The sequence below is a fragment of the Aythya marila genome, assembly GCF_965140915.1.
Source record: "Aythya marila genome assembly, chromosome: 1".
Taxonomy (NCBI): Eukaryota; Metazoa; Chordata; class Aves; order Anseriformes; family Anatidae; genus Aythya; species Aythya marila.
This window is the reverse complement of record NC_139042.1, coordinates 96,757,729-96,783,790: the sequence shown is the minus strand read 5'-3', so window position 1 is coordinate 96,783,790 and position 26,062 is coordinate 96,757,729. Positions and strand designations below refer to the sequence as shown.

Here is a 26,062-nt window from a genome sequence, read left to right as displayed (position 1 = left end):
CTCCTTATCACTAGTAGAAAGAACCTGACAAGGGGCTTAGTGGTTAGAGTTGACCTAATGAATTGACTACGAAAGGTGCACAATCGTCATATTTCTGTTAGTCCTTCTGTGAGGAAAAATAGTACAGACCCTGTTAAAAAAAGAAATACAAATAAATAAAAGATATGAATAAAAAAGAAAATGACCTTAAAGGCAAACTGCCATCATAGATTTTCATCTGTCTAGTCATGACAGATAAAGAATTTAGCAATCAGAATTCCTTTTCTTGATATTAATGTTATTTAAATTTTCTTTTCTGAGATCCCTTCTTTATGCAGGACTTTTTTAAATCTAGCCCCATGACCTCTGACTGCACTATTTATAGAATCAGAGAATCATAGAATATCCCGAGTTGGAAGGGACCCATAAGGATCATCAAGTTCAACTCCTGGCACCACCCAAAAGTTTAGACCACGTGCCTAAGTGCACAGTCCAATCACTTCTTAAATTCAGACAGGCTTGGTGCAGTGACTAGTTCCCTGGGGAGCCTGTTCCAGCGTGCATCCACCCCCCTCTCGGTGAAGAACGTCTTCCTGACGTCCAGCCTAAACCTTCCCTGCCTCACCTTAACACCATTCCTGTTGGTCCTATCACTGGTGATTACAGAGAATAGGTCAGCACCTGCCTCTGCACTCCCCCTCGCGAGGAAGTTGTACGCTGCAATGAGGTCCCCCCTCAGCCTCCCCTTCTCCAGGCTGAACAGGCCCACTGACCTCAGCTGCTCCTCATACGGTTTCCCCTCTAGGCCCTTCACCATCTTCGTCGCCCTCCTCTGGACACTCTCCAGCAGTTTCATGTCCTCTTTGTACTGTGGTGCCCAGAACTGCACGCAGTACTCGAAGTGAGGCCGCACCAGCGCAGAGTAGAGCGGGACAATCACTTCCCTTGATCAACTAGCAATGCTGTGCTTGATGCACCCCAGGATATGGTTGGCCCTCCTGGCTGCCAGGGCACACTGCTGGCTCACGTTCAACTTGCTGTCAACCACCACCCCCGGATCCCTCTCTGCGGGGCTGCTCTCCAGCATCTCGTCACCCAGTCTGTACGTATAGCCAGGGTTTCCCCATCCCAGCTGCAGGACCCGGCACTTGCTCTTGTTAATCTTCATGAGGTTGGTGATCACCCAGCTCTCCAATCTGCCCAGATCTCTCTGCAAGGCCTTTCCACCCTCAGCCCCTCATCTGAGTCTACAACTCCTCCAAGTTTGGTGCCATCAGCAAATTTGCTCAAAACACAATCTAGTCCTACATCTAAATCGTTTATAGAAACACTGAAGAGGACTGGCCCTCAAATGGAGCCTTGAGGGTCCCCACTAGTGACCATGCGCCAGCCTGATGTGGCCCCATTTACCACAAGCCCTTGAGCCCTGCCTGTCAGCCAATTGCTCACCCATCACATGATGTTTTTGTTAGGATCACGTCAGCTGGTTTCCCTTGATCAACCTCTCTCAATTATTTTTCAACGGTCTTGTGAATCTGGAGAGGTGCCAGTGGACTGGAAGCTGGCAAATGTCGTACCAATTTTCAAGAAGGGCAAGAAAATACACCGTGGCAACTACAGGCCTGTTAGTCTCACATCAGCACCTGGTAAAGTTATGGAGAAGATGATCCTTGAAGTTCTTGAAGCGCACCTGGGGGACAATGCAGTCATTGGTCCCAGCCAACATGGGTTCATGAGGGGTAGGTCCTGCCTAACAAATCTGAATTCCTTTTATGATAAGATCACCCATCTGGTTGATCAAGGGAAACCAGCTGACGTGATCTTTTTGGACCTGAGCAAAGCTTTTGACATGGTTTCCCGTGGGATCCTGCTGGACAAAATGTCCAGCATACAACCTAACAAAAATGTAGTCAATTCATTAGGTCAGCTCTAACCACTAAGCCCCTTGTCAGGTTCTTTCTACTAGTGATAAGGAGCAATTGACCTTAAAACTTTGAAGCCAGGTAGACGAGCTTATTCCAGGAGGTCTCTTGGCTCCACCCTTGTGAAGTGAAACTGGCCAGGTGTGGGTCATTTGACCTTTGCTATATAGGAAGCCTGAGGACTTGTGGGGGAATTGCTTCCCCGGGAGAGACTGAGGCTTGGGTTGCCTAGGGCGCTTTTCTCTTGTGGTGAATTGGGCTCAGCGTTCCCCGGGAGGCTGCTTTTCCTTCGTGTTTTCTGCCCTCTCTGTGTAATAGTTTTAGAGACTCTATGAGCTAGTTACATTGGTGGTGCCTTCTTCAGTAAAACCCTGGTGGTAGTATTTCATAGCGAATAGCTCTGGAAGTGACTCGAGTTCGGAAGACTACAGGTAAGTGTTCCTGGGTTCTGTGGTTGTTACTGTGGAGGAGTTTGAGGACTTCCATCACCTTGTCTGTTTTCCATTAAATTACTTACGTGGATTCTAAGCTCTATTCTGAGCACTGGTGGAAAAAAAAAAAGGCCTCCGAATCCCAAGCGCACACAGGTAAGCCTGACTTTGAAGAACGTTCTTAAGTATTTGGAATATGGAAAAATGGGCTGCATGGAAAAGGTACCTTAATGTGAATGCAGAATTTGCCCTATGGTAAGTACATACAGATGGGGATGGATACTGGGCGCAGCCCTGGGCAGGCCTCTCTACTCCACCAAGACGCGCACCAGTTACATCAAGCAGCTGATTTTTATGCTCCTAGGCTAATACATATTCATTACTACTTCTAACAAAAAAAAAAAAACAGGGTTATTATAATTAGTTTCCGGAATCCAAACCCTCCTACTGGAGCATGTGTTTCAGTCTCTGGGGGTCTCTTGTGCTGAAGGCTCATAGTCTTCTTCCCTCTTGTCCAACTTGTCTGTATGTCAGAGACTTGTGCAACATCCCCTGCAAGCTTTGTCTTTCAGTTGTTCTTCAGCTCTCCCCGTCTCCTTGATCTCCTGGCCAGATACCAGAGACTTGCATAGTGTCCCATGCCATAGTCATAATAGTTAGCAGTTATTCTGAAACCCCCCAGATACCAGAGACTTCGAGGAAAAGCCTACGAATACATTTCCCTTCAAGCTCTCTATTGACACAGAATCACAGAATTTCCTAGGTTGGAAGAGACCTCAAGGTCATCGAGTCCAACCTCCAACCTAACGCTAACAGCCCTCCACTAAACCATATCCCTAAGCTCTACAGCTAAACGTCTTTTGAAGACTTCCAGGGATGCTGACTCCACCACTTCCCTGGGCAGCCTGTTCCAGTGCCTAACAACCCTTTCAGTGAAGAAGTTCTTCCTAACATCTAACCTAAAACTCCCCTGGCTCAACTTAAACCCATTCCCCCTCGTCCTGTCACCAGGCACGTGGGAGAACAGGCCAACCCCCACCTCGCTGAATTGCTAAAACATTCCTTTGCAAAATACAAGAACTATATACATTAACCACTCTGTTTTTCTTCGACTTGTGGTTATACAAGGGTATGTAAGACAGAAGGTCACATTCATCACACCATGTGGCCCTAGCATTGTTCCATACTGACATGAATCAGATGAACATATCTCACATGGTCCAACCATCACCCTACCACCAGCATCACCCACTAAACCACGTCCCGAAGCAGCATGTCCAGCCTTTCCTGATGAATGATGGCAGATGCTAACAGATCATTGACCTCTTTCAGAACAGGTCTTTCGAGTACAGGTGTTGGAAACTTGCCGTATTTCATCCTTCCCACACTACCGAGACCATATCCAGCAACCGCTTTTTGCCAAGCACTGGTGGAGCCTGCACAGGAGGAGGTGCAGCAGGCCTGGCTGCCATCCTGCAGCCTCTCCCTGCTGTGCAAAGTGCTGCCCTGCTTTTGTGCTGCTGTCGGTCCACATTGGCTTCCTAAAGTTACAGGGGAATTACTATTACTATATTACTATAATTATATATTAGTATTTATTACTAATTGGAAGGAAAACTGCAGCTTCCATGTCCATTTCTTTTTTCTGATATGAAAAAAATGACCTCAGTTTCCATTCATTGGGATGTCCAATAATTATACACCAAGACTAAAGACTGGCACATACATACAGGTTGAGCCTGATACATGGAGGACAAAAGCATTGTGTGTATAAATATTAGTCACTGTACATACATGGTAAAACATCGCAGGCTGCTGGTTCTTGACCTGATGCTAAGATTTAGAGGGTGGATGAATGTAAGTGTTTTACACTGGCATTTAAAAACAGATTCACTAAATCACATAATTGTTTCTGCTGTGTGAGACTTAAAGTAGTGCTGCAGGTAGTTCATGTGCAGACAAAGGAAACCACCAACTGAACTAATAAAGCTCACCATGTATACTTACATACTTTGTTTTGTATTTTGTGCTTTCCATTGCTCTGAAGAAATGCTGGAAGCCTCTGAATGGCAAAACCACATAAAATTTAGATTGGGAGAATCAGGTTTTTAGTATCTGTTGGAGAATAATGGGTGAACTGCAAAGATCAGTGCAATATTGGTGCTGCAAATTTCTGCTGGTCATGTAACTGAGAGGATGTTTTTTTCCTGATTCCAGGAAAATCTCTGCAGTGATTACTTGTGTACAAAAGTAAGATGTCTTTTACGCGATCCTTACTCAGAACACTGCTGTGGCAAAATTAACTGAAACTTTAATTTGCACCTTTAGAAAGCATATGCATTTATTAATGTCGTGATTTCTTCCCAGCAAGGCCAGAATACACATATCCTCAGTTACAGCTGCATTTGTGGATTTCAAAAAGTAACCTCAGCAAAGCATTGCTGTCATGGCAAAGTACTGTGTTACTGTGCTATTCGGCACATTTTTTGCTAGAGGGCAGCAAAGCATCAGTTAGTGAATTCACGGAAGGTGATTTAGGCTTGATTTTAACAATTTTTTAACAGACGGTTGAGAACATCTAGAAAACAATATAATTATATGTGTCAACACTTTTTTTTTTTTTTATCATTTTTGAGGGCAATGTTAGTACTCTTGCTCAGATTGTTAAAGGATGAGATTCCTGGACAGCCAGTAAGACTTACTTGTCTCTGTAATACACACCAAGCATGTACATGCTCAGAATGTTCCCAACCTCTGTCAGTTCAGCTTCAGTTCCTAACTATGTTGTAACTTGTGGCAAAATTGTGAGAGGGATCACTACAAATGTTTTTGATTTGGGGAGAAGGCTTACAGTTTATTTCTAAGGTGCTGACAAATTAAAACCATCTTTACAATAGCTGATTTAATAGCTCTCCGAGTTAAATCTAGTTCAGTCCCCATTCTTCAAACATCCATGTGCTTAAATCTGTTCATTTGCAATTGCAAAAGACCCAATTACTTCACTAGTTAATACATGGTTGATTTCGATGAGAAAGCTCGCAGTAATGAAGTTATGCATGTATTTAAGTAGTCTGAAAAATTAAGTTGTGTTACCTATCAAAACCACTCCATCATAAATGACAGTTATAGCAAAGACTTAGCTTAAAGTTGCTGAAGCAAACTCATAGGTTCCTCTGAGTCTTACTAACTGTTCCGCTCAACACATGTATTTTATCCTAGATCAAGAGAAAAAAAATATTATTTAAATCCTTTGCTGGCAATGCAAGACTTAGGAGTTGCTATTCCAAATCCTTTATTATAGGTATTGATCCCAGCCTTAATCATATCTCATAGAACATGAACGCTGCAGACATGGGCAAGGAGAGGTCTTCTGACTATCTATGCTGCCCTGACATTTGTTTTTCAGGGGATGGCAATCTTTTTCCCACAGTGCCCTTGAAAATTGTTTGCTACCTGTCTGCCTGAAGCCTTGTCTCCCTTATCAGATGAGAGTTGCAGTAGGGGGGATTCTCCTTTTTTTTCAGAGGGGAGAGTTTACCATTACCATAAAAGATGAGGTCAAGTTCTTCCCCACATTTGGGGAAATTGCAGGAGCCAGCACACCTAAAGATGCAGACTTTTTCCCCTTCCCTCCCCTCGTCTCCTCCTCTCCCTCTCTGCCCGTGCTCCCCGTGGGGTCCCTCCCACAGGATGCCGTCCTTCCCCAACTGAGCCTGTGGGGGCTGCCCACAGGCAGCAGCTCCTCAAGCACTGCTCCCACACATCTCCATACCACGGGGTCCATCTATCCCCCAGGAGCAAACTGCTCCAGCATGGGTCCCCCACGGGTGGGCAGCAGCTCCCTCCAGACCCCCCTGCTCCTGCTCTGCAGTCTGCAGCTCCAGCCCGGAGAAGCAGTGCACGTGGGCCTGCTTCTCCAGCCCTTCCAGGTCCCTTTGAATGAAGAGCATTGGGTGAAGAAAGGAGGAGTGTCAGGCTGGCATGCATTAGAACTTTATTGAAGAAGACTCATGAAACGGAAGGAGCACAAACAGAAGGGCCCTAGTCAGAGGTGCAAGCATAGTGACCATCAGCAGCTATATATTTTGTGCAGAAGATATTCCCAGAGCATGGAGATCAGAGTATGATCTGATCTTGGAGCATGATGAGCTCAGTCCATGAAGTGGCTTGCAAGGCATTGTTAGCTGCTGTCGAGGGTGTTGACGTGGGTCCTTAGCAGGGGTAGCAGGCTCTTCTGCCAGAGAAGCATCCCAGGCCTCCAAGGAGAGAAGTTGAAATTCAAAACACTAAAGAGGATGAGGTTACCAGCTCAACTGATTCAGTCTGTGTCAGTAAGGAAGAAGTACCCAGTCCATCAGCTGATGAGGTGACAGCATACATGTACGTGCAGTCAGCTGCTAGCAGTGAAGAACCAGATTCCACCACAGACCCTGTTCACATATTGCAGACTTTATCACTAGCTGATGACAAACCTGTAGACTTGACAAATAAAAAAAGAAAGTGATTCAGAGTGTTCAGAGTCAAGACAAGAAAACAAAATCATCTCATTTGGTTTTGGCAGCAGTTCAGACTTGTCATTTGCTGATCTGGCTTCCAAAAACTCTGGAGACTTTGCTTTTGGCTCAAAAGATAAAGACTTCAAATGTGTGAATACTGGAGCAACTGTGTTTGGAGCACAGAAAACCAGTAAAGCAGATGAAGACAAAAGTGGTAGCGATGACGAAGTGGTGCATAGTGATGATATCCATTTTGATCCAGTTGTGTCCTTACCAGAGGTGAAGGTAAAATCAGGAGAAGAAGATTAAGAAATTATTTTCAAAGATTTGAGCCAGAATCGAGATCACTGAGCCAGTAGTGGAAGGAGCGTGGTGTTGGAGGTATAAAGATCCTCTTCCTTACACAGAAGAAATATTACAGTCTTAATGAGAAGAGACCAAGTTCTTAAAGTGTGTGCAAGCCACGTTATCACCAAAGAAATTAACTTAGTACCATCTCATACATCAAATAGTGCTTAAATTTGGACAGCCATGGATTATGCAGATGGTGAAGTAAAAGTAGAATATATTGCAGTCAGATTTAAAAGTCAAGAAATTGCTAATTCTTTCAAGAAGATATTTGAAGAAAACCAGCAAAGCTTATCAAAACTGCAGAAGGGACAATGACCTCTGCCAGCAGGACTGTCAAAGGACACCAACCCCATTGTGTATTTTGAAGTTTCTGCTGACGACAAACCTTTAGGACATGTAACCACGGAGCTGTTTTCAAATATTGTCCCTTGAATAGCTGAAACTTTCAGGGCCCTGTGAACAGTAAAGAAAGTATTTGGATTGAAGAACACCAAATTTCACAGAATAGTTACTGACTTTGCATGTCAGGGAGGTGACATAACTGACCATGATAGAACAGGTGGACGGTCAATTCATGGAGATGCATTTGAAGATGAGAACTTTGAGGTGCTGCAGACTTCTGTCAAGGGTGTTGGCGTTGGTCGTTAGCAGGAGTAGCAGGTTCTTCTGCCATTGAAGCAGCGGGCGTGTGGAGAAATAGGCCTGGTGGGGTGGCTGAAGGAGGGGAGAGGGGGTCAGGCTCACCTTGTTGGGCACAGGGGAGAAAGGATTGGGAGGAGTGTGTGAGGGTGAGAGGCGCAGGTCCCCAAGTGCCAGCCTATGCACATGACAGCATTTGGCAGGAGCTGCTCATACATGCCAAAGCTGATCGAGTAATGAGGTGGGGTGTGCTGTCCCCACAATGCTCCATCTTCATTTCCTCCTGCTGAGGGTGTTGGAAGTGGCGGAGCATTTCAAGTGAGAGTATTACAGACCAAGGTCTAGTTCCTGAAGGTTCTTCCCGAAGGTTCATTAAACGGCTGGTAGAGGATGCATCCAAAGCATGGGAGAGGTGCTTTGTCACCAGTGAGGTCATGGTTTGGCGCTCATGAGGTGTGGTTGGTGGCTCTGTGGCAAGGGGACAAGGCCAGTAAATGTAGGGAAGGGATTATTCCCCTCACTATACTGCATACAGAGTGCTACATGAAGTTTTGTCCACCCCCTGTACAAGAAAACTGTTGGTCAACTGGAGTGAGCCCAGTGGAGAGCCACCAAGATAGTCAGGGGCTGGAGCGCGTCGCTGTGAGAAAAGTGTGAGGGAACGGGGCTTGCTCGGCCTGGAGAGGGGAAGGAGGGGAAGGCTGAGGGGGCCGCAGTAGCAGCCTCTCTATGTGGAGGAAGAACTCTCTGAGAAGATGGAGCCAGCCTCTTTCTTGAGGTACAAGGTGGGAGAACAAGCAGTGGTTACAAACTGAAACAGTGGAGGTACTGACTTAAAATGTGAAAAAAAAATAAAATTCCTCATGAGTTCAGGCAGACAGAGAAGTCTTTGCCCAGCGAGGCCACGCAGGCTCCCTCCTCAGGGTTTTTCAGGACCTGCCTGGAGAAAGCCCCAAGAACCTGGTCTGGTCACAGAGCTGGCCCTGATTTGGGCAGGGTGGGGCTGGCTGGAGACCTCCTGAGCTGCTGTCCAACCTGAGTGATTCTCTGGGAAGCTCAGGCTGATCTACAGCTGGAGGTACGCAAATATGTTTTCTTCTGAGGCAGAACCCTAAAATAAAATTTATCAGGAGATTTCTGTTCTTAGCTTACAGCATATAAGAAGAATTAGTAGTGATGTCTTCCCGTTGTTTCATATTTTCTTCTTTATGGAAGTGTTTACTAAATTAGTCTGATGAGTCTGTATTACTTTAAATTCCTCCTTGCAGAGTACACAGTCAAAACTGCCCATCCCATAATGGCTCCTTCTGACCAAAGCAAAGAGAAGTCCCATCTCTCTCTTAGAGTTTTGCCACGCCTGTGGCTACTGACTGTGTCAAAAAAAAAAACTCAGTAAATGAACGTTACAACATAGCTCTTGTTGTCTGAGGTTGAGAAAACATCAGAGTACAGCAGGCTGGGAAAATGCTCCGTGATACTAGAGACATTTTCCACGCTGTACGACTTCAGCAAAGAGTATCCATTGAAAAGAGAGGTATCCAGGAAAGAAATGTATACTAACATTTGCCCGTCTTTGTTGTGCATCGCAAGGAAGTCCTCTTTTTCATGGTTGCTGCTACTGGAGATGGTTACACTCTGCTCTGGAAATTGTCCCTTGACCTTGTTTTTCACCCGGAGCTTTCGCAGTCCCCAAATCGTCAAGTATTCTGTCGGGAGAGGAGCAGTGCCACAGAAGGAGAGCTTCAAGTCACACACCCTTGTGAAGTTGAGGAGCATCTCCAGCACAGAGGTGTCTGTGAACCAAATGGTCAGGTCACTATTGTAGTTGGTTTTTTCCATGGTAGAAGGCAGCACCGTTCTGCAGTTGCACATCAAGTTTGCCAGGTTGTAATCACAGTCACGGATATCCGCCAAGCAGCTGCAGTTCCGAATTACGCTTTCCTTGGTGAAAATTAGCGTATGGTTCTTCTGGCTTCTCAAGAAACTGTCAGCAATGTGTATGCCAAGGAAGCCAGCCAAAAAGAGAGATGGCCAAAAAGAGAAAGTGGAGAAGGCTATCGGCTTCATTAGTCTTGGTGCCAAACTGCCAAGCGTCTTCTCCTTTTACCCAGTGAATTATATCACTTGTCTTTACCTATTGAGGAAAAACAATTTATTTATTATTCTGAAGACCACTCAACAGTTAACATTACTTTTGCATTACTTTTGTGCTTTCTTTCTCTGTTTCCCCCCTTCATTTAACCCAGCAAAGCATAGTAGCACCCCCAGAAATGCTCATGGCCAATCAAGCAAGTTTCCATCCCAGAAATGCTCCACCTCGAATGGCTGGAGCAGGTTTGGTGGGGACTCTTGGATTCTCAGCTACCAGCTTTTCATAGCAGGGTCAGATCTTGGTTTCTCCTGGCATGTTATTAAATGATGGTGCAAGCAATTATGAAGGATATCATTTCTCAACAAAAATCATTAGATGTTGGAAAGTTTGTCTGATTTGAATGCAATTATTTTGAAGCACAACGAGACATTAGAGACACATTTTGACCACAGGAAGCCTAATGAAGGCAACAGTAGGGCATGTACTGGGCACAATTTCGTCCTTGGAATGTGAGAAGAAGGTTGCTCCATGTCCAGAATGTGTGTCCAGCACCTCAGAAAACATGCCAATGCAACTACAGTTTGGTGAAAAATAATGGGTAAACAGGAAAACAATACTATTTATAATAAAAATGTGAATTGGTTTGGTAAAATATATAATATACCATCATTAGACAATGAAATCTTCTGCTATAAGCTTAATCATAATTTAATAGAAAATTAAGGGAAAAAGTATGATTGAGATCTAAATGTTTTAAGCTCAGTCAGTCCTTCCTGAAAATTCAAGTGAAAGTGTTCTTTGACTAATATAAATTAAATATATATAAATGTATTTTGGTTGAATAGTGTGTGTCCTATTTTCTCACATTTCTCACTTATAGAGGACATAGTCCTTTAGCTGACCTTTTTTCTTCAAGTTCAGCCTCCTGACAATGAATCTACAGAAACTGTGATGGTTTGCAAATGACTAGAAGTTTGACATCTGTGGGAAAAGGTAGAAAAGGGAAAGTTATGTGCACATGTTGGGTGGGAAATAGTCACATAAGAAGTGGTGGGCTCTGGGCTGGATTCATTTCCAATAATGAGATGTTTATGATATACAGGACCATGAAAACATTAGCTCAGTGTTTAATAGCAACGGAAAAGTAATTAAATTGTTAAGAAGTCGGAAATGAATGGAGAAAAGGAGGCACTGCTGTTGAGCTACTGCATAAATCCTTTGCTCATACTTGCCTGCTGTGTGCAGTTTGGATCCCAGTGTCTCAGAAAGGGTATCACAGACCTAGAGTTCGGAGAAGAGCAAGCACAATGAGATATGGAAGGGCTTCTCTTTAAGTAAAGTGGAACTAATGAGGTAGGACTCTAGACAGGAAAAGGGATGGTTGAGGGAGGATATGGTGGTGATTTGTAAAAGCACAAATAGCATGGAAACTGTGTAAAGATCAGTTGTTCACTGATTTTTTGAATTACAAGAGCAAAACATCTCAAATAACCCCAATAAGGTCACACCTCGCTTGTTAATCCTTGGCAAAGGATGCTGGTGGTACTAAAAGTTTACACAAACTCGAGGCAGGATTAGATAAGTTCAGAGAAGAGAAGGCGACTGAGGCTGTCGTGTATACAGACAACACACCTATCGCAGAATGTGGAAATCCTTGCCTGTAAAACAGTTGGAGGCTAAGAAAGTTATAGCAGTAGGTATCGTGTGTTGTCTTCCCATCTGAAATCTCACCTGCGTGACTTCTTACAGCTGCACTTGGAGATGGCTACTTGACTAGACGGATCTTTGGTCCGACAGATTACGCCCATTCTTACACAAGATTTCTATAGTGTAAAAGTAAACAAACTAACTCAAACATGATTTAATTTTGTATGTACTCCCTGAATTTGGCATGTTGTTTTCTTAAACAGAGGTTACAGACATCTTAATGTTCAAATCAAATATTTAACCCATGTTCCCCAGACTTATTGTGGAACATACCAGAAATACCAATCCAACTGTTGGATAATGTTTAACTTCAAAGGTCAGGTGCACACAAGCAGTGACTGTTCTGGTATCCTTAATGCTAGATGAATTTGGTCTTTGGTATCTAAGCATTTAATCATGCATTACATTGAAAATCCTGTCTACTAGAACTTCACATTGTGTTTATTTGCTCAGCTCTTCAGCTTTGGTTAACAGTTGTGATAAAATAAATAACAAATTTGTATTATCACCACTGTTTCACAAGTCAATGAAATTACTTGGATTTATTTGTTTTGTATTTGCAATAATCCCTAAGCAATGTTAGCAGTATGAGTATGAACTAAGTAAAAGAAATTTTTACTGAAGACTCAGCAGTTTTGTATTTCAAATTCCCACCTATGTTGAAAGGGGTGATGTTGTTTTTTCCACCAAAATGTGAGAATTTAGCAGTGATAAAATATCAGAAATGAAATAATTTGCTGAATCCTCATTAGTTCTAGCTCTTGGTTCCTTTTCATTTTGTTGTTGTTATTGTTATTGACTTTCTTCACTAACTAAAGAGTAGAGAAAGTTCTCTAATTTCTTACAGCCAACAAAAGAAGTCTCTTAAAAGTTTAGATGTGCTGATAGCATTTGGACTCTGTTCATCAAAATCCAAATGAAATTCTAAATCTTGGCATTCCAGGAAATGCTGTCTCCAGAAACTCTTGCTATCTTCTTATGGTCCCTCCAACTACTCCTATCAATTATTATTTTTATTATTACTTTGTATTTGGTTTCTGTGTGGCTTTGGTGAACGCTATGCAAGCAATGAAATATATGATGCGGTTTGTCCGTCTGTGAAATGTCAAAAGGACCTGGAATGTACCTTTACTAAGGCTACAAATTATCTACAGGGAAAAAAATTTAAAAAAAAAAATGTGCATTATATGTCTTTTACCCAAATTACTTTATTGTCTGAACTGGTTAAGGCTTGGGAAAGGCTTGGTTTTAATTTTTGGTGGGAGGTGGCAGCCCTTTAAAGAACTAGTATCTTAAAATATAGATGAAATTTAAATGCACTAACATGATGGTTCTTACTCCAAGTTGTATCTTGTTGAATTTTCACTGCTGTCACAGTGCTGCTAGAAAGCAGGGGCCACAGCTTCGCAAGACATTCTTTTCACTGAAAGCCTGAGGGACAAGTCTATAACTTGTCTCTGTAGAGAGAGGCTCAGAAAAGCCTGAGTCTCAGTAAGGAGAATGTGAAGCAAAAATCACAGCCTTTTAGGAGAGGTGTGGGAGCTGAGGGACAGGAATTTGCCGTGACATGACGTGGGGAAAAGAAGGAGGATCAAAGAAGAGCATGGGTCTGAAAAACAGGGCTAATTTTGGTGAGGCCTCTCTTTCCTCCAGTTAGTCAACAGCACCTCTCAATTTAGTATCATCAACAGACTTGCCGAGGATGCACTCCACTCCTGCAGATCATTGATAAAAATGTTAAACAGGACTGGTCCTAGAACTGAGTCCTGTCTGAGCACTGCTTGTGCTCCTGAGTCCTTCTGTTGTCTCCCCCAGGGCCCTGACAGACCTCAGGCTACCTGTAGCCATGTTGTCGGTACCCACTTGGAAGAGGAGGAGTGGGCACTAGTCTGAGGGCTGTATTATGCTTGAAAGCTTCCTGGTATCTGCCCTGATCTGAGCCCTGGGGAGGCAGCAAACTTCTCTGTGGATGGGGCCTGGAGTGCAGATGGAGCCTCTGTTCCCTGAGGAGGGAGCCACCTCCGACTTCAGCTTCCGCCATTTCTTCACAGCGCGGGTCCTGGAGCTGCGTGTGCTGTGAACTTGCTTGAACTTGCCTCCACTCCTCGGTGCCCGTCACGCTGCTGCCTTTATCCTGATGCCGATCAGGTGCCAGGCCGGCTTCAGTACTTGCCGTGCCGGGTTGGCACATGAGTGCCTGTGAGGGCAGAACATGACCCCACTGACCCATCACCTCCATACACACAGGGTGCCCAGCCTTGGGGTGCCGGGGCTCAGGGACCCCCTCAGACACCTCCTGAGCCTCATGCTCTGCTCAGCACTTGGCATCTGCCGCTGCCATTAAGAGTGAAGTAAAATTATGTAAGCGTTTTTGAGCTTATCATTTTATACTAGCAGACTGCTGAACTCAAGAAAATAGAGTGGTATTTCACATCTAAACTCAGCAAACGATCAGGATGCTCTTCCCTCACAAGTCAGCAAACAAAATCTACCTGCTTTCACATGCCTGTTCTGGTGTCAAGCATAACTCGTTTGTCTACAGAAGCTTGAATTAAGAAGGAGCTGGGCTGCATTTTATTTACATATAACTGTTCAATTCAGCTGTTTTAAACAGCTGTTCTTGTCCAACCTCATACCTGATGTCTTTGAAAGTGGCTAGGACAATTAAAATGGTGACAGATTTTCATATAAGAAATGATTGAACTTGTTCATTAAGCAGTTGCAGTGAGCTGACTGATAAATTCATGTTGACGAACACAGACTGGCTCTGTAGCCTAAGCATGGCGTATGCTATAGGACTTCTGTGCTACTGCTGGAGGTTTGGTTTTGACTTTCAAGTAACACTCTAGAGCTCTGCTGAGCTTCAAGATGATGTCCAGCAGCAGTAGTACCATCATGGGTTCATCTGTTTGTCCAATGCAGCAAAAAGACGGTCTGTCCAGACTGTTGGTGGTTTATTGAACACTATCCCTTTGAACAACATAGCTTATGCATGGCAGCTTTGATTGTAACATCCCAAACGACCATGTTTCAAATGAGGGGTAGGAAAAACAAACAAACAAACAAACAAAAAACAAAAACAGGTAGGCGGGATATAATGAACAGCCTTTCACCCAACTGCACGGATACTTCTTCTAAGTTAGTCTCATACAGTCAGCTGAAAAATAGTGTTTTGAAATGATGTGCTGTTATGGCAATGTTTCTTTTTTATCAGTGACCGGTCATCTGCTTCAGCTGCCACCTCCAACAAATCCACCCCCTACTGAGGTGAATTGGATGAAATAAAGCCTGCTTTCCTTCCCTTCACAACTTCACATAGTCTTGTTTTGGAAATATATTTAAAGTAGGAAAAACACTAGCAGGTAAATAGCTGCTGAGTTATACCACCCACACTGCCTTGCCATCCGGACTGACACAGTGGTAGCATTTAGGAATGAAGTGAAAAATTAAATCAGCATACAAGAATAAGCCAGTGCCTCAACTAGCAATTAGAGTGCATTGCCCCAGAGGTCTTTATGCCTGTTTTTTCTCCTACAGAGTGACCCAACTTCACTAAGCACTGGCAGAGTACCACTGTGCCATGGGAATTACTGGTGGTTGGTCCAGTTCTCCTCTAAACAGCTGGCTGTTTCCCTGTGGTTATCTGCCAATCCCAGCATTAAAAGTTCTCAAAAAGTTTTGAAGTGCAGATTTTGGTTTCAGTGTATTGAAGAGATACCTCAAGTTAGGTATCAGAAGAGAAAGACTCAGCAATTACAAAAAAAAAGTACTGGTCAAACCTTTACCACCCCAGGTGCTTCCTGGGAAATGGAGAGGTGGAAGTAGGATATATTCAAGATCAAGATATTCTTAATCATTCTGAAGAAGTTAATCATCAAGAAGGCTTGGTGATTGGTATCATCTTCTTGAGTTTCATCTGGTATTTGAGTTTTCTGAAGCCCACAGTCAGCTACCATACTCTGCTTTAGATAAGTCCTCCCTGACACTGAGGGGAAACTCCTTCACAAGCCCAGATTTTAGGGCTTTTTGTGATAACCAAATCTGTAGAGTTGATTACTTGGAGAAGAGGGAAGAAAGTTCAGCACTAAGCGCCAAGTGCAACTACCTAACAACTACATAAATCCATAGTAAAACATGCCTAGGAGTACCTGGACACAGCACCTAACTCACAGAGCACAGCCAGGGAAATAATGCATGGTGCACCCACCCCAGAGCACGGACGCAGCTGATACAGGTGGATAGCATGGCAGCCTATATATTCAGTAATTAATTCTTCTTTCCATGCAAAAACTGGAGGAAAACTAGAGCCTGGATCAATCCTGGCCACGGTGGGGAAGGCAGGGCTGTCCTCAAGCTGGGGTCTCTGCTCTGGGGACGGGGCCAGAGGGGCTAAGTGCTCTGTTCACAGCATCCTGCTTAGTGGCAACCATAGGCTGTGATGGTTTTAGGGAAGTTTCATGTGCTGGAGATAGCAGTAACCTGCTTCTGAAAAAAAAAAAAAAAAAAAAGCACCCCATTTTTGAGCAATCTAAATACAGTTAGTCATTTGTTCATTTTTACCCTGAGTGGGGGGCCTTTTAAGTGAAAATTGGATTAGACATAGATACCAGCAGAAAACGGTTCTGGTGTGACTGCTTGAGCTACGAATGTTTTACTTGTGCATCCTCTTTCCAGCTTTGAAACCCCTATTTTATAGCATGTTATCCCAAAAGTTTTCTGGCACAAGATTCCAACCCCCCTCAATTTTCCTCATAGGTTTTAAGAGCTCAGGGAGATTTCCAATGCTTATTTAGTAATAGTGTCATTACAGGTTTCTGAATTTGCTTTGATCATTCCAGTAATTTTTTTATTTTTATTTTTTGCTAATTGCAGATCTGTGTATGAAGAAAACTGCAAAAAAGCAATAAAAAGCCTTTGACTGTTGTGTGAGAATGCTACTGTCTCAAGAAAAGTTAATCCTATTCAATGGAAGTCCCGAGCCTATACAATTAATTTCTTCACAGGGTGCTTTCTTCCATTCACTATTCAGAAAAAAAAAACTAATTAAAATCCCTCATTGATCACTTGTGTTAACATGTGCCTATGTGAAAGTGCTGTATTAAGCAACTTATTTAAGAGCTTAAATCCATATAATCTTGTGCAGCTTGGGTGACGTACACAGGATGAATACCAAAACCACCCAATTTAAACCAAAATAACATGAAAGGCTGGACAAAGCCAAAAGCATTTATAAGGGGAGCAATGAGGACTGCCTCCTTCTTTTCCTGTGCACATGCAGGTATGGGAGAGACAGGTAAAAATACATGGTACTTCACAGCAGAGGTGGGAGCAAGGAGGTGGGCAGAGCAGCGCAGATGGGATGACAGCTTCTCCAGGGAGGATGCTGCATTCACCTGCCACACAGGAGCTTTGGAGAAGACCGTGATCCCATTACACTGAGGAGCAAAGTGTGCTCTGAGCTTTCGTCCATCTTTTTCTGTGCTTTTTAACACTGATCTAACCTGCAAAATGTTTTTGGAAAAAAAAAAAAGCTGGCTCTACAGAATGCTCAGGGCTGCCATTTGATGGCTGTGTTCTCCTCCTGCTGTGACGAAACACTGGGAGTTTTTGAAGTGTAATTTTCTCTTTGAAATAATAAATTGAATACTTCTATTATTATTATTATTATTATTATTCAAAGATAGTACTAGCAATTTGCTTGGCAGTCTATTGCATCTTCTGGAAATAACTTTTATTGTTAAATTGTAACTGAACAAAATAGGAGCTCTGGTTTGCAGAGAGGAAGGGTGAGGTCAGCTCCTAAAATCTACTGAACCAAGCAGGTGTTATGACAGGAGGGACACTACTGGAAAATGGAAATGACTGTGCAAAATGAATAAAAGATTCGGACTCCTAGTAAGTCTAGTCGGAGTATTCACGTCTAAGAAGCCACGTTATCTCACCAGAAGGCCCTAGGGAGGCTTAGGCCTTGAGGCAAACAAAATGCCTTTTGACTCAGTGGGAGTTTCAGGAGTTCCCCAAGCATGCTGTTGGCACAGGGAGGTATTTGTTTAAACAATTACTGTATTTAGTTACGCCACAGATAAATACAGGAAAATAAGTTAGTGATAAAAGCTGATATTCTACACACTCCCAGACTGCAACATGAGCCGTGCTTGCTGCTGATAACTTGAAAATTGCTTCCTCATTGTCCTTAGGCTGAGCAGCCAGTGCTGCTGCGGTGGTGCTGTCATGTGTAGTGGAAAAAATTCCTAACTAGCAATGATAAAAATGCAAGATAAGACCAGCCGTTCTACTGTATGGAACATGAAAAACACACTGACCCTTGGAAATCCTGGGCAACCAGCACTAGGTGGCCCTGCTTGGACCAGAGGACCTCCAGAGAATGATAGAAATTTCAGTTTCTTTCTGCTGCTGTCTAACTGTGCAGCTGACCGCTGCAGCCTGTTGGCTGCCTGATATTTCTCGGCAGTGACTCCTACAGCTTTCCACTAGTGGGACTGCCAGCAGTTTGAACACTTGTCCTGATGCTTGTAAGAGATCCCTCTATGAAAGAGGGGCAAGGAAACAAAACCAAGCTCTGGCTTTGCGCTAAAAAGAAACCATAGAGTAAGTGGACATATGTTACAGTGTGAAAAGAGCTCGCTTCTACTTTAAATCAAATATTAACATTTCCCAGCGTCTTCCTGGCTCAATTCTTGAATGACCTATTCTTTTTCCTTCCAATGGGCTCATTTTAATGATTTTTATTAAAGAGAAGCCTTAACAAAAACAATTTCCTTTGGTACTGGTGCTGACTCTGAATGCATTAAATACACGTAAGCTACAATGTCAGGGCTTTTGTGGTTTTTGTGATCAAAAGACAGATTTTTCAAAAAGAAGTGTATACACATACTTAAAGAATAAATTTGTATGCTCATGAATGTAATTTTCATAAAACTAGCAATTTTGTAATTGTAAGATATGAACCATCAAATTTCCATTTATTCCTCTGTCCACAGGAGGGAAATCAGGTGTTCCAAGGGTGGATGATCAACACTGTCTGAACACCAGAGTTGTCACCAGTGAATCAAGCTGAGTACTTCAACACTGAAGCATATGAACATTAAATTCAAAACCGCTTTTTAAAATTCTCTGGGTTTTGTGTCAAACCAACTACTTCCTGGAGCAAAGGTATGTGAACATTAGGGAAGAGATCTTGAGTGCAGCTTTTTGGCTTTACTATGTTCAAATGCTCTTTCTAACCTAACCTGCACAAAAGTTCAAGTTAAGCATTACACTAAATTAAAGATTTACCAAAGCCCACAAAGTTTAGCTTAATTCATTAATGGAAATGGTGTATGAAGTGTATATTAATACTTTATTTTCTTTTGCTCAAATCTCAAACCAGAGAAAAAAAAGAGGTGAGAAAAGAAAAGCAGCATGTTAGAAAGCTTTTAAGAAATGCTAATTGTCATTAAGCAGATGGAGACTGAAACCCTAGAGCAGGATTACCTGGTGCCAGGTGTCTCGGTTCCCCTTCATGCTTTCGAATAGTGCATGGTGTCACTGCCAGGAGACTCCAGAGCCATGTAGTGACAACCTGATTGTTTTGATTTGTACTTACTGTGTTGCTGGCTTGATTTATAAATTAAAGGTAGAATAAAACACAGATCCTAGATACTTTTTCCCTGATCCTCTTCCATAGGTGCTTTTCTCAGGCAGTTTTAACAGAAGGCACAAGACAACTCTTCTCCACTGGAATAATTCACAGCATTACCTCTGCTGCCTTTAGCTGAATGACTTGCCTAAAGAAGCGTTTGCAAGATGGACTAAAACCTTTCCACAGATCTTTCAGGTTATTATTCATAGAGCTATTAATTATTACCTTGAGTATACGGGTACAGCGTATAAACAATTGCAACATGTCCAAGACAAACTTTGCCTAATCTGTTATTTCCCCATGATTACAAAACAACAAATCTGAAACAAAATACCTGCCAGGAGGAAAGAGTCAGTGGTGAGGAAATAACTGTGCTGTGAGAGAAATGGCCTCAGTCATTAATACACAAGCTATGAAGTGTACCCCTGTTATTTACCACCCCCTTTTTAAGACAAAACAGAGGCAGCGACTTACCCTTTCTCTGTGTGCCAGCAGAGTGTCCGTCAGTGTGCTGCAGCCCTCCTGGAGGCAATGATGCTTGGCGCTGGGGTTAATCTGCAGGGCAGGCAGGGACGCCTCCAGCTCTCCCACTCACTGCTCTTTCATGTTCCCGTGGGGCCAGCAGCCCCCATGCCATTCCCTTGGCAGTCTGGAGAGAGGTGCAAGGTCTGCTGGTTTCGTGCCACCACAATGAGGCTCTACCTGTCTTTGTTACCTCTGCTCCCACACTGCTCGCACATCACCTAGTAGGGAGCAAGGACTGAGAATCCCTAGTTTTGTTTGGTTTTGTTTTGTTTCCTGTAAACAAAGCCAGACCTTTGCATGCTCAGGATCATTCTGGGAAGATGTTGTTACCTGAGTCAGGTAGCTTGGTCAGAATTATTGAGAATTTTGGAAGCAGTGTTTTAGTTTCTGCCCTTCTCAATTTTATGCAGGTGCCTGGATTCACAAAATAGCTTTGCTCCATACCATCTTTACTTGGCTTCATGTTTTCCTGTAGGGCTAACACAAAGTGCCTTCAATCCTCCCTCAGTCCACTGGATGGAGTCAAGCAATTTAAGTCTGGCTCTGGCTGGCAGCCACTTCAACATCCTAGCCACAGAAACCTGGGGCTGACAGCCGTATGTGCTTCCACTCTGAGGGCCTGTTACCACCAGGTTTGGAACAGCTCTGAGTGACCTTCTTCAAAAGAAAGCATTGTTGGTCAATTTACAGCACTAAATGTGAGAAAAGGTTAAAACCAATAGAGAGTCATCCAGTAACCTGACTGTATTTTTTTTTCTTTCAATATATTATCTGGAACAACCAGTATGTCACAAGTGAATGATTCTTTTAGAACAATCACAGAATCACAGAATGGATTGAGCTGGAAGGGACCTTAAAGACCATCCAGTCCCAAACCCCTGCCATAGGCAGGGACACCTCCCACCAGACCAGGCTGCCCAAAGCCCCATCCAGCCTGGCCTTGAACACCTCCAGGGATGGGGCATCCACAGCTTCTCTGGGCAGCCTGTGCCAGTGCCTCACCACCCTCATGGTAAAGAATTTCTTCCTTATATCTAACTTAAAACTACTCTTTCAGTTTAAAGCCATTAATCCTTGTCCTATCACTACACTCCCTGACAAAGAGTCTCTCCAGGAGAATGATAGGTTGTTAAGGCTGGCTCATCTTTCCTTTCCACATGGATAAATGCATCCTAGGCTCTTCCACTGTTACTGCTCAGGAGGGTACCACCAATCAGGTAGATTCACAGCAATCCAAAGTAGCTCATCTGGGAAGGGACCTCAGCAGGTCTGTGGTCCAATCTCCTGCCCAAAGCAGTGCCAGCTCTGGCATCAGACTAGGCTCCTCAGGACTTTCTCTACTTAGCTCTTGAAAACCTGCAAAGATGGAGCCTGCACAACCCCTCTGGAGAGTCTGTTCCAGTGTTTGATCACTCTCATAGGGAGTTTTTTTCCCCTTATATAAAGTCAAATCCTTTCCTATTTCGCACCGTCTCTTGTTCTCCCATTGTGCACCTCCATAACAAGGCTAACCCTTTGCTGATGACTTCACCATAGATCCTACATCACCCTGTCCTAAGACAAGTTTCTAGACTTTATCAATATTCTGGCTGAAATCCACCGCAGCCTTTAGCCTTTGCTAAGCCATTGTTCTCTGTCTCCCTGCATTTAGTAGGCTCTCTGCAGCAGAAACATGCCATCTTTTCCACCCACGAGTAGCTCTCAGCTCAGCCAAGGTGCTACCACAAGCAAACACCAATCTCCATGGTATCATAGTCCTTTAGACAGTAAGTTCTTCTCTTAGTTGGTAAGACTGCAATATGCTTGGCACTCCCACCCCTGACATTTTGTCCCTCACAACACTGCAGGATTGGACTCTAAACCTTTCATTGGTTCAGAGCCAGGCTGAGGGATGGATTTCAGCTTCACCTGGGTTCAGCACTCTTTCATGGACTCACAAGTGAGCCAAGTGGCTTTAGTCCAAAAATGTTCCTGCTCCTGTCCAGCATCTCTCAGTACGTCATCACGGGTGATGGTAACGTGTTCCCAGCTGCGTGCAAAGCGGGCTGCCACAAAAGCACTTGCATAAGATAGCTGATAATTTTTGCCATTTGTCTTTGAAGGAAAGTAAATATGCCTTTTATCTATTCTGTGTATGTGTATACACATCCATAACTTCTTGAACCAGGAAACTATTTTGAGTTTCATGACTCCTCAGGTAGAATATGAAGGTGTGACGTTGGGGTGCTCTCTCCCCTAATCCTGTGCATTCTTTTCCAGTGAATGTAAAGAGAAATCCTATAATGCACCAGAAATGCAGTACCCTCAGGTCATTAAAAATAAGCAGCAATTCTGTAAGAGGTTAAATAGCACAGTGGGTTTATGGAAGAGTACATACATCCCTCAGTATGGACTAGCATCATATTCCATATGATGACATAGAGTAATAAACATGTACATTATGTATATATGTTACAACAGTATTAAAACTATAAGAAAACATGAATTAAATCATTATTTGGAGTGATAAATTAATGTTTGTGTTAACCATGAAGGTTGGTACTCACTGTTCAGTGTCAACCATAGAATGACCAGGATATTTTGTCCTGATGTCAATGGATAAACACTTCTAAACACACAAACCCCACTTCCAGGCTTGGCAGCTACCAGTGCTCTTCTGAACCTGCTGGCAAGGACTGTGTACACAGAAGCGAGATCATCTCCCCAGCTAAGGCTCGAGAAACCTGATGATAAACAGGAAAAGAAGCTATCTACTTGGTCACTTCCATCAGTCCACAGAGGAGTGTGTTGTCAGGTATGGCTGTAGTTTTTGTTGTGGAGATAGTCATGCACTGACTGCTGGACTAAAACCTCTGGCTGATGGCACCATTCAGGCACTTGGTGGTTATGCCTAAACTACGGCTGACATGCAGCTCTACTATCATTGCTTTGTGAACATCATTGCACCTGAGCAGTGAGGTACAGACTCCCCATAAAGCTCAGTTCTCTGCAGCTCCCACTGAATGCAGCCCCTTAAAGATCATTAAGAAAATTAGGCTGGTGGTGTTCAGTATTGTGCCAGGCCAACTCTGCCATTTGTCCATGTCCTTTGACAGTGGGAAGCTTGTACCTACCAGCTGCAGTCACAGCGCCCTGAGGGGAGGAGAAGGCCTGGACCCCATAGGCTCTGAACCAGTTCTACAACTACCCATACTGCTAGTAACAAGCCCTGCCTAGGAGTAATGCCCTCAATAGCATGCTTTAAATTCTGGTTAGCCATGAGGTGGTCGGGTGGTTGGGCTTGATGGTCTTTGAAGGTCCCTTCCAACTGAGCTCTTCTCTTCTCTTCTCTTCTCTTCTCTTCTCTTCTCTTCTCTTCTCTTCTCTTCTCTTCTCTTCTCTTCTCTTCTCTTCTCTTCTCTTCTCTTCTCTTCTCTTCTCTTCTCTTCTCTTCTCTTCTCTTCTCTTCTCTTCTCTTCTCTTCTCTTCTCTTCTCTTCTCTTCTCTTCTCTTCTCATCCACCTGTTTGATCCTTCAGGAAGCTGTAGTGGGTTTACGTAGCAAGGTTTTGGTAGCAGGAGGCGATAGGGCTGGCTTCTGTGAGAAGAATCTAGAAGCTGCCCCATGTTAGGAAAGGGCCCCACTGCTGACCAGAGCCAAGCCAATAAGTGATGTTGTTTGCGCCTCTGTGAGAACGTATTTAAGACAGGGGAAAAAAAAGTTGTGCCACACAGCAGCTGGGAGAGTAAGAGGAGTGAGGAACAGGCGCCAAGCAACCTTGCAGGCACCAAGGCCATTGAAGAAGGAGGGGGAGAGGTGCTCCAGGTGCCAGAGCAGAAGACTCCTGCGGCCTGTGGAGAGGCCCCTGGTGGAGAAGGCTGTCCCCCTGCATCCCATGGGTCCCCCATGGAGCAGATCTGCACGCTGCAGCCCCCCCACGGGTGGAGGAGCCCCCGGTGGAGCAGGTGGATGTGGCCTGGAGGAGGCTGCGGCCCATGGAGAGCCCCCGCAGGAGCAGGCCCCGGGCCGGACCTGCCGCCCGTGGAGAGGAGCCCACGCAGGAGCAGGGGGTCTGGGGGGGAGCTGCCCCCCGTGGGGGACTTGTGCTGGGGCAGTTTGCTCCTGGGGGATGGATGGACCCCGTGGTACGGAGTCGTATGGGAGCAGTGCTTGAAGAGCTGCTGCCTGTGGGAAGCCCATGCCAGATCAGTTCAGCAAGGACAGCATCCCGTGGGTGGCACCCCACAGCACAAGGAACGAGAGTGACCAAGAAGGAGCGGCAAAGAAGCACTATAGACTGACCATAACCCCCATTCCCCCGTTCCCCTGCACTGCTAGGGGGCAGGAGGTGGAAGAAGGTGGATGGGGAGAAAGGTGCTTTTGGTTTCCTTCCTTTGTTTCTTGCTTCTCTAGCTTGTTAGTAATAGGCAATAAATCTTACTATCTCCCTATGCTGAGTCTGTTTTGCCTGTCACGATAATTACTGTGTGATCTCCGCATCCTTATCTCAACCCTTGAGCCCTTTTCATTGTATTTTCTCCCCATTCCTCTTTGAGGAGGGGAGTGAGAGGGTGGTTGTGGCGGAGCTCAGCCGCCCACCCAAGTAAAACCATCACAGAAGATTGCCAGCTTTCCTCACTGTGCAAAAACACCAGAGAGGCAGGAGAAGCTCCTGTGCTGCAGACACGTCCCTGTGGTCTTCCTCAGGTACAGAGAGGTGGCCCTGCCACTGTGCCAAGCTGCACTGGGGGTGCAGCAGAAGGGGAAGGGACAGAGGGCAGAAAACATGCCAAATTTCAATTTGTAGTGGGCTTTTGCCTAGCTGGTGCAGGGTAAGGGCAGTGTGAGCCTGGCTTTGCCTGCAAAATGCTGTGCAGACATAGACACAGTTTGAAAAACCTGCTAAATTGCCAGGGCAGACATTGCAAAGATCTAAGCAGCAAATTAAGGAATTAGTGTAAATAGAGGGATTTCCAGGACCATGGGAGGAATTTATCTTTCGAGTAAACAACACACAGATGGGAGTGCAAATTTGAGGGAGAAAGCAATCAAAACTTCCAGTCAGCAAAAAGCTTCTAGCTAGGCTATGGTTTCCGAAGTAGATTTCTGCTCCTGTCTGTGTATCCTCCTTCAAGGGTAACGAGTTACAGCAGCTAAAAACACCCCATCCTGAGTTCACCTGTCCTTTCAACATTGCAGGGCAGGGCAGGCAGCAAAATAAGTGTGTGTACATTGAGATGTTTGCCCCTGTAACACATCGTAAGAGCCAGCACACCACATTTTTCCCTTAAAACTCGTTTCCGAAGCCTTTAAGCAGGGATGTGTGTGTAGCCAGAAGGGGAACGCGGCAGAGGGCACTCGTGGCCTGGCTGCTGGCTCCGCACCGTGGCTACACGTGCTCTGGCAGGGCTGGAAATGCGTGGCACGGTGGGTACAGCTTGTGCCCTCTGAAAGAAATGCAGGCCTGGAGAGAGGGCCTGCTGGGAGTGAAACAGCCTCTTTTCCGACAAGGGGAAGGTCAGATTCCTGGCTGGTATCAGTCAGAGTGTGTTACAGATTTCATCTGTGCTATTTAGTGAGCTATTGGAGGCAGCAAATCTTGTGCAGCAGTGATGCCAGATCATTTGCAGTGCAGTAACTTCCCTCTTGCAGGTGAATCACTGGCACCGGTGCACAGCAGCTCCCCAGCACCCAGGGGAGATGTTTCTGGTGGTTGAAGCCCCCCAGCAGCACAGGGCAGGCTGAACTGTTCCCCTCAGCCTGGCCCCCCCGGCTGGGACAGGGCACAGATGGCTGGGGAGAAATCGGAGATGTCTCGAGTTTTCCTCGTTCTGGCCACATTTCACTCACTCAGCACAAATTGGGAGGCCCTGGAGGGCTCCCATCAAGCAGCTACTGCTGAGAAGAGATGTTCAGGGAGTCTCACCTGGGGCAGACCCTCGCTGGAGCATCTCACTGGTGGAGCAGGACACGGGGAAATGCTGCTGCATTTCTGGGAGCTTTGGGTCTGGGCTGCCTGTAGCTGTCCCAGCTCTGTCAGGGCTGCCTCATCTGGCATTGGATGTGCCTGTCTGGAGCTACATGCCACCTGGGGATCCTGAGCACTGCCCCTCTCCAGGACATTTCTGCAGCCAGGGCCAGAGCAGGTGGTGGGACATCAGTACCCTGAGCTGCTCCTCCCAGGCTCGGTTTTGCACAGCTTGAGTTGTGAGGCACATTGACCATTAGGCTGCACTGCTGATCGTGTATCTTTCCCTTCCCTTCCTTTTCCTTCCCTTCCCTTCCTTTTTATTTATTTA

The 26,062-nt window shown here is 44.7% G+C and overlaps 1 protein-coding gene across 5 annotated transcripts; it reads right to left on the bottom strand.

Annotated features, from left to right (window-relative positions):
* Positions 1–6,315: 6,315 nt before the first annotated feature.
* Positions 6,316–19,831, bottom strand: EPCIP (exosomal polycystin 1 interacting protein). Of its 5 annotated transcripts, none has more exons than XM_082759907.1 (5): positions 19,734–19,831; positions 11,143–11,191; positions 7,726–9,952; positions 7,565–7,632; positions 6,316–6,811 (listed from the first exon to the last, which is right to left on the bottom strand). In XM_082759907.1, exon 3 carries the CDS (start codon positions 9,883–9,885, stop codon positions 9,208–9,210), a length of 678 nt encoding a protein of 225 aa, XP_082616033.1. In that variant the 5' UTR covers positions 9,886–9,952; positions 11,143–11,191; positions 19,734–19,831; the 3' UTR covers positions 6,316–6,811; positions 7,565–7,632; positions 7,726–9,207. The 5 variants fall into 5 exon arrangements, with proteins under 5 accessions (XP_082616033.1, XP_082616031.1, XP_082616030.1 ...); XM_082759905.1 differs by lacking the exon at positions 19,734–19,831 and adding an exon at positions 19,112–19,431 and having other exon boundaries at positions 7,528–7,632; XM_082759904.1 differs by lacking the exon at positions 19,734–19,831 and adding an exon at positions 19,112–19,431.
* Between the last annotated feature and the right edge of the window lie 6,231 nt (positions 19,832–26,062).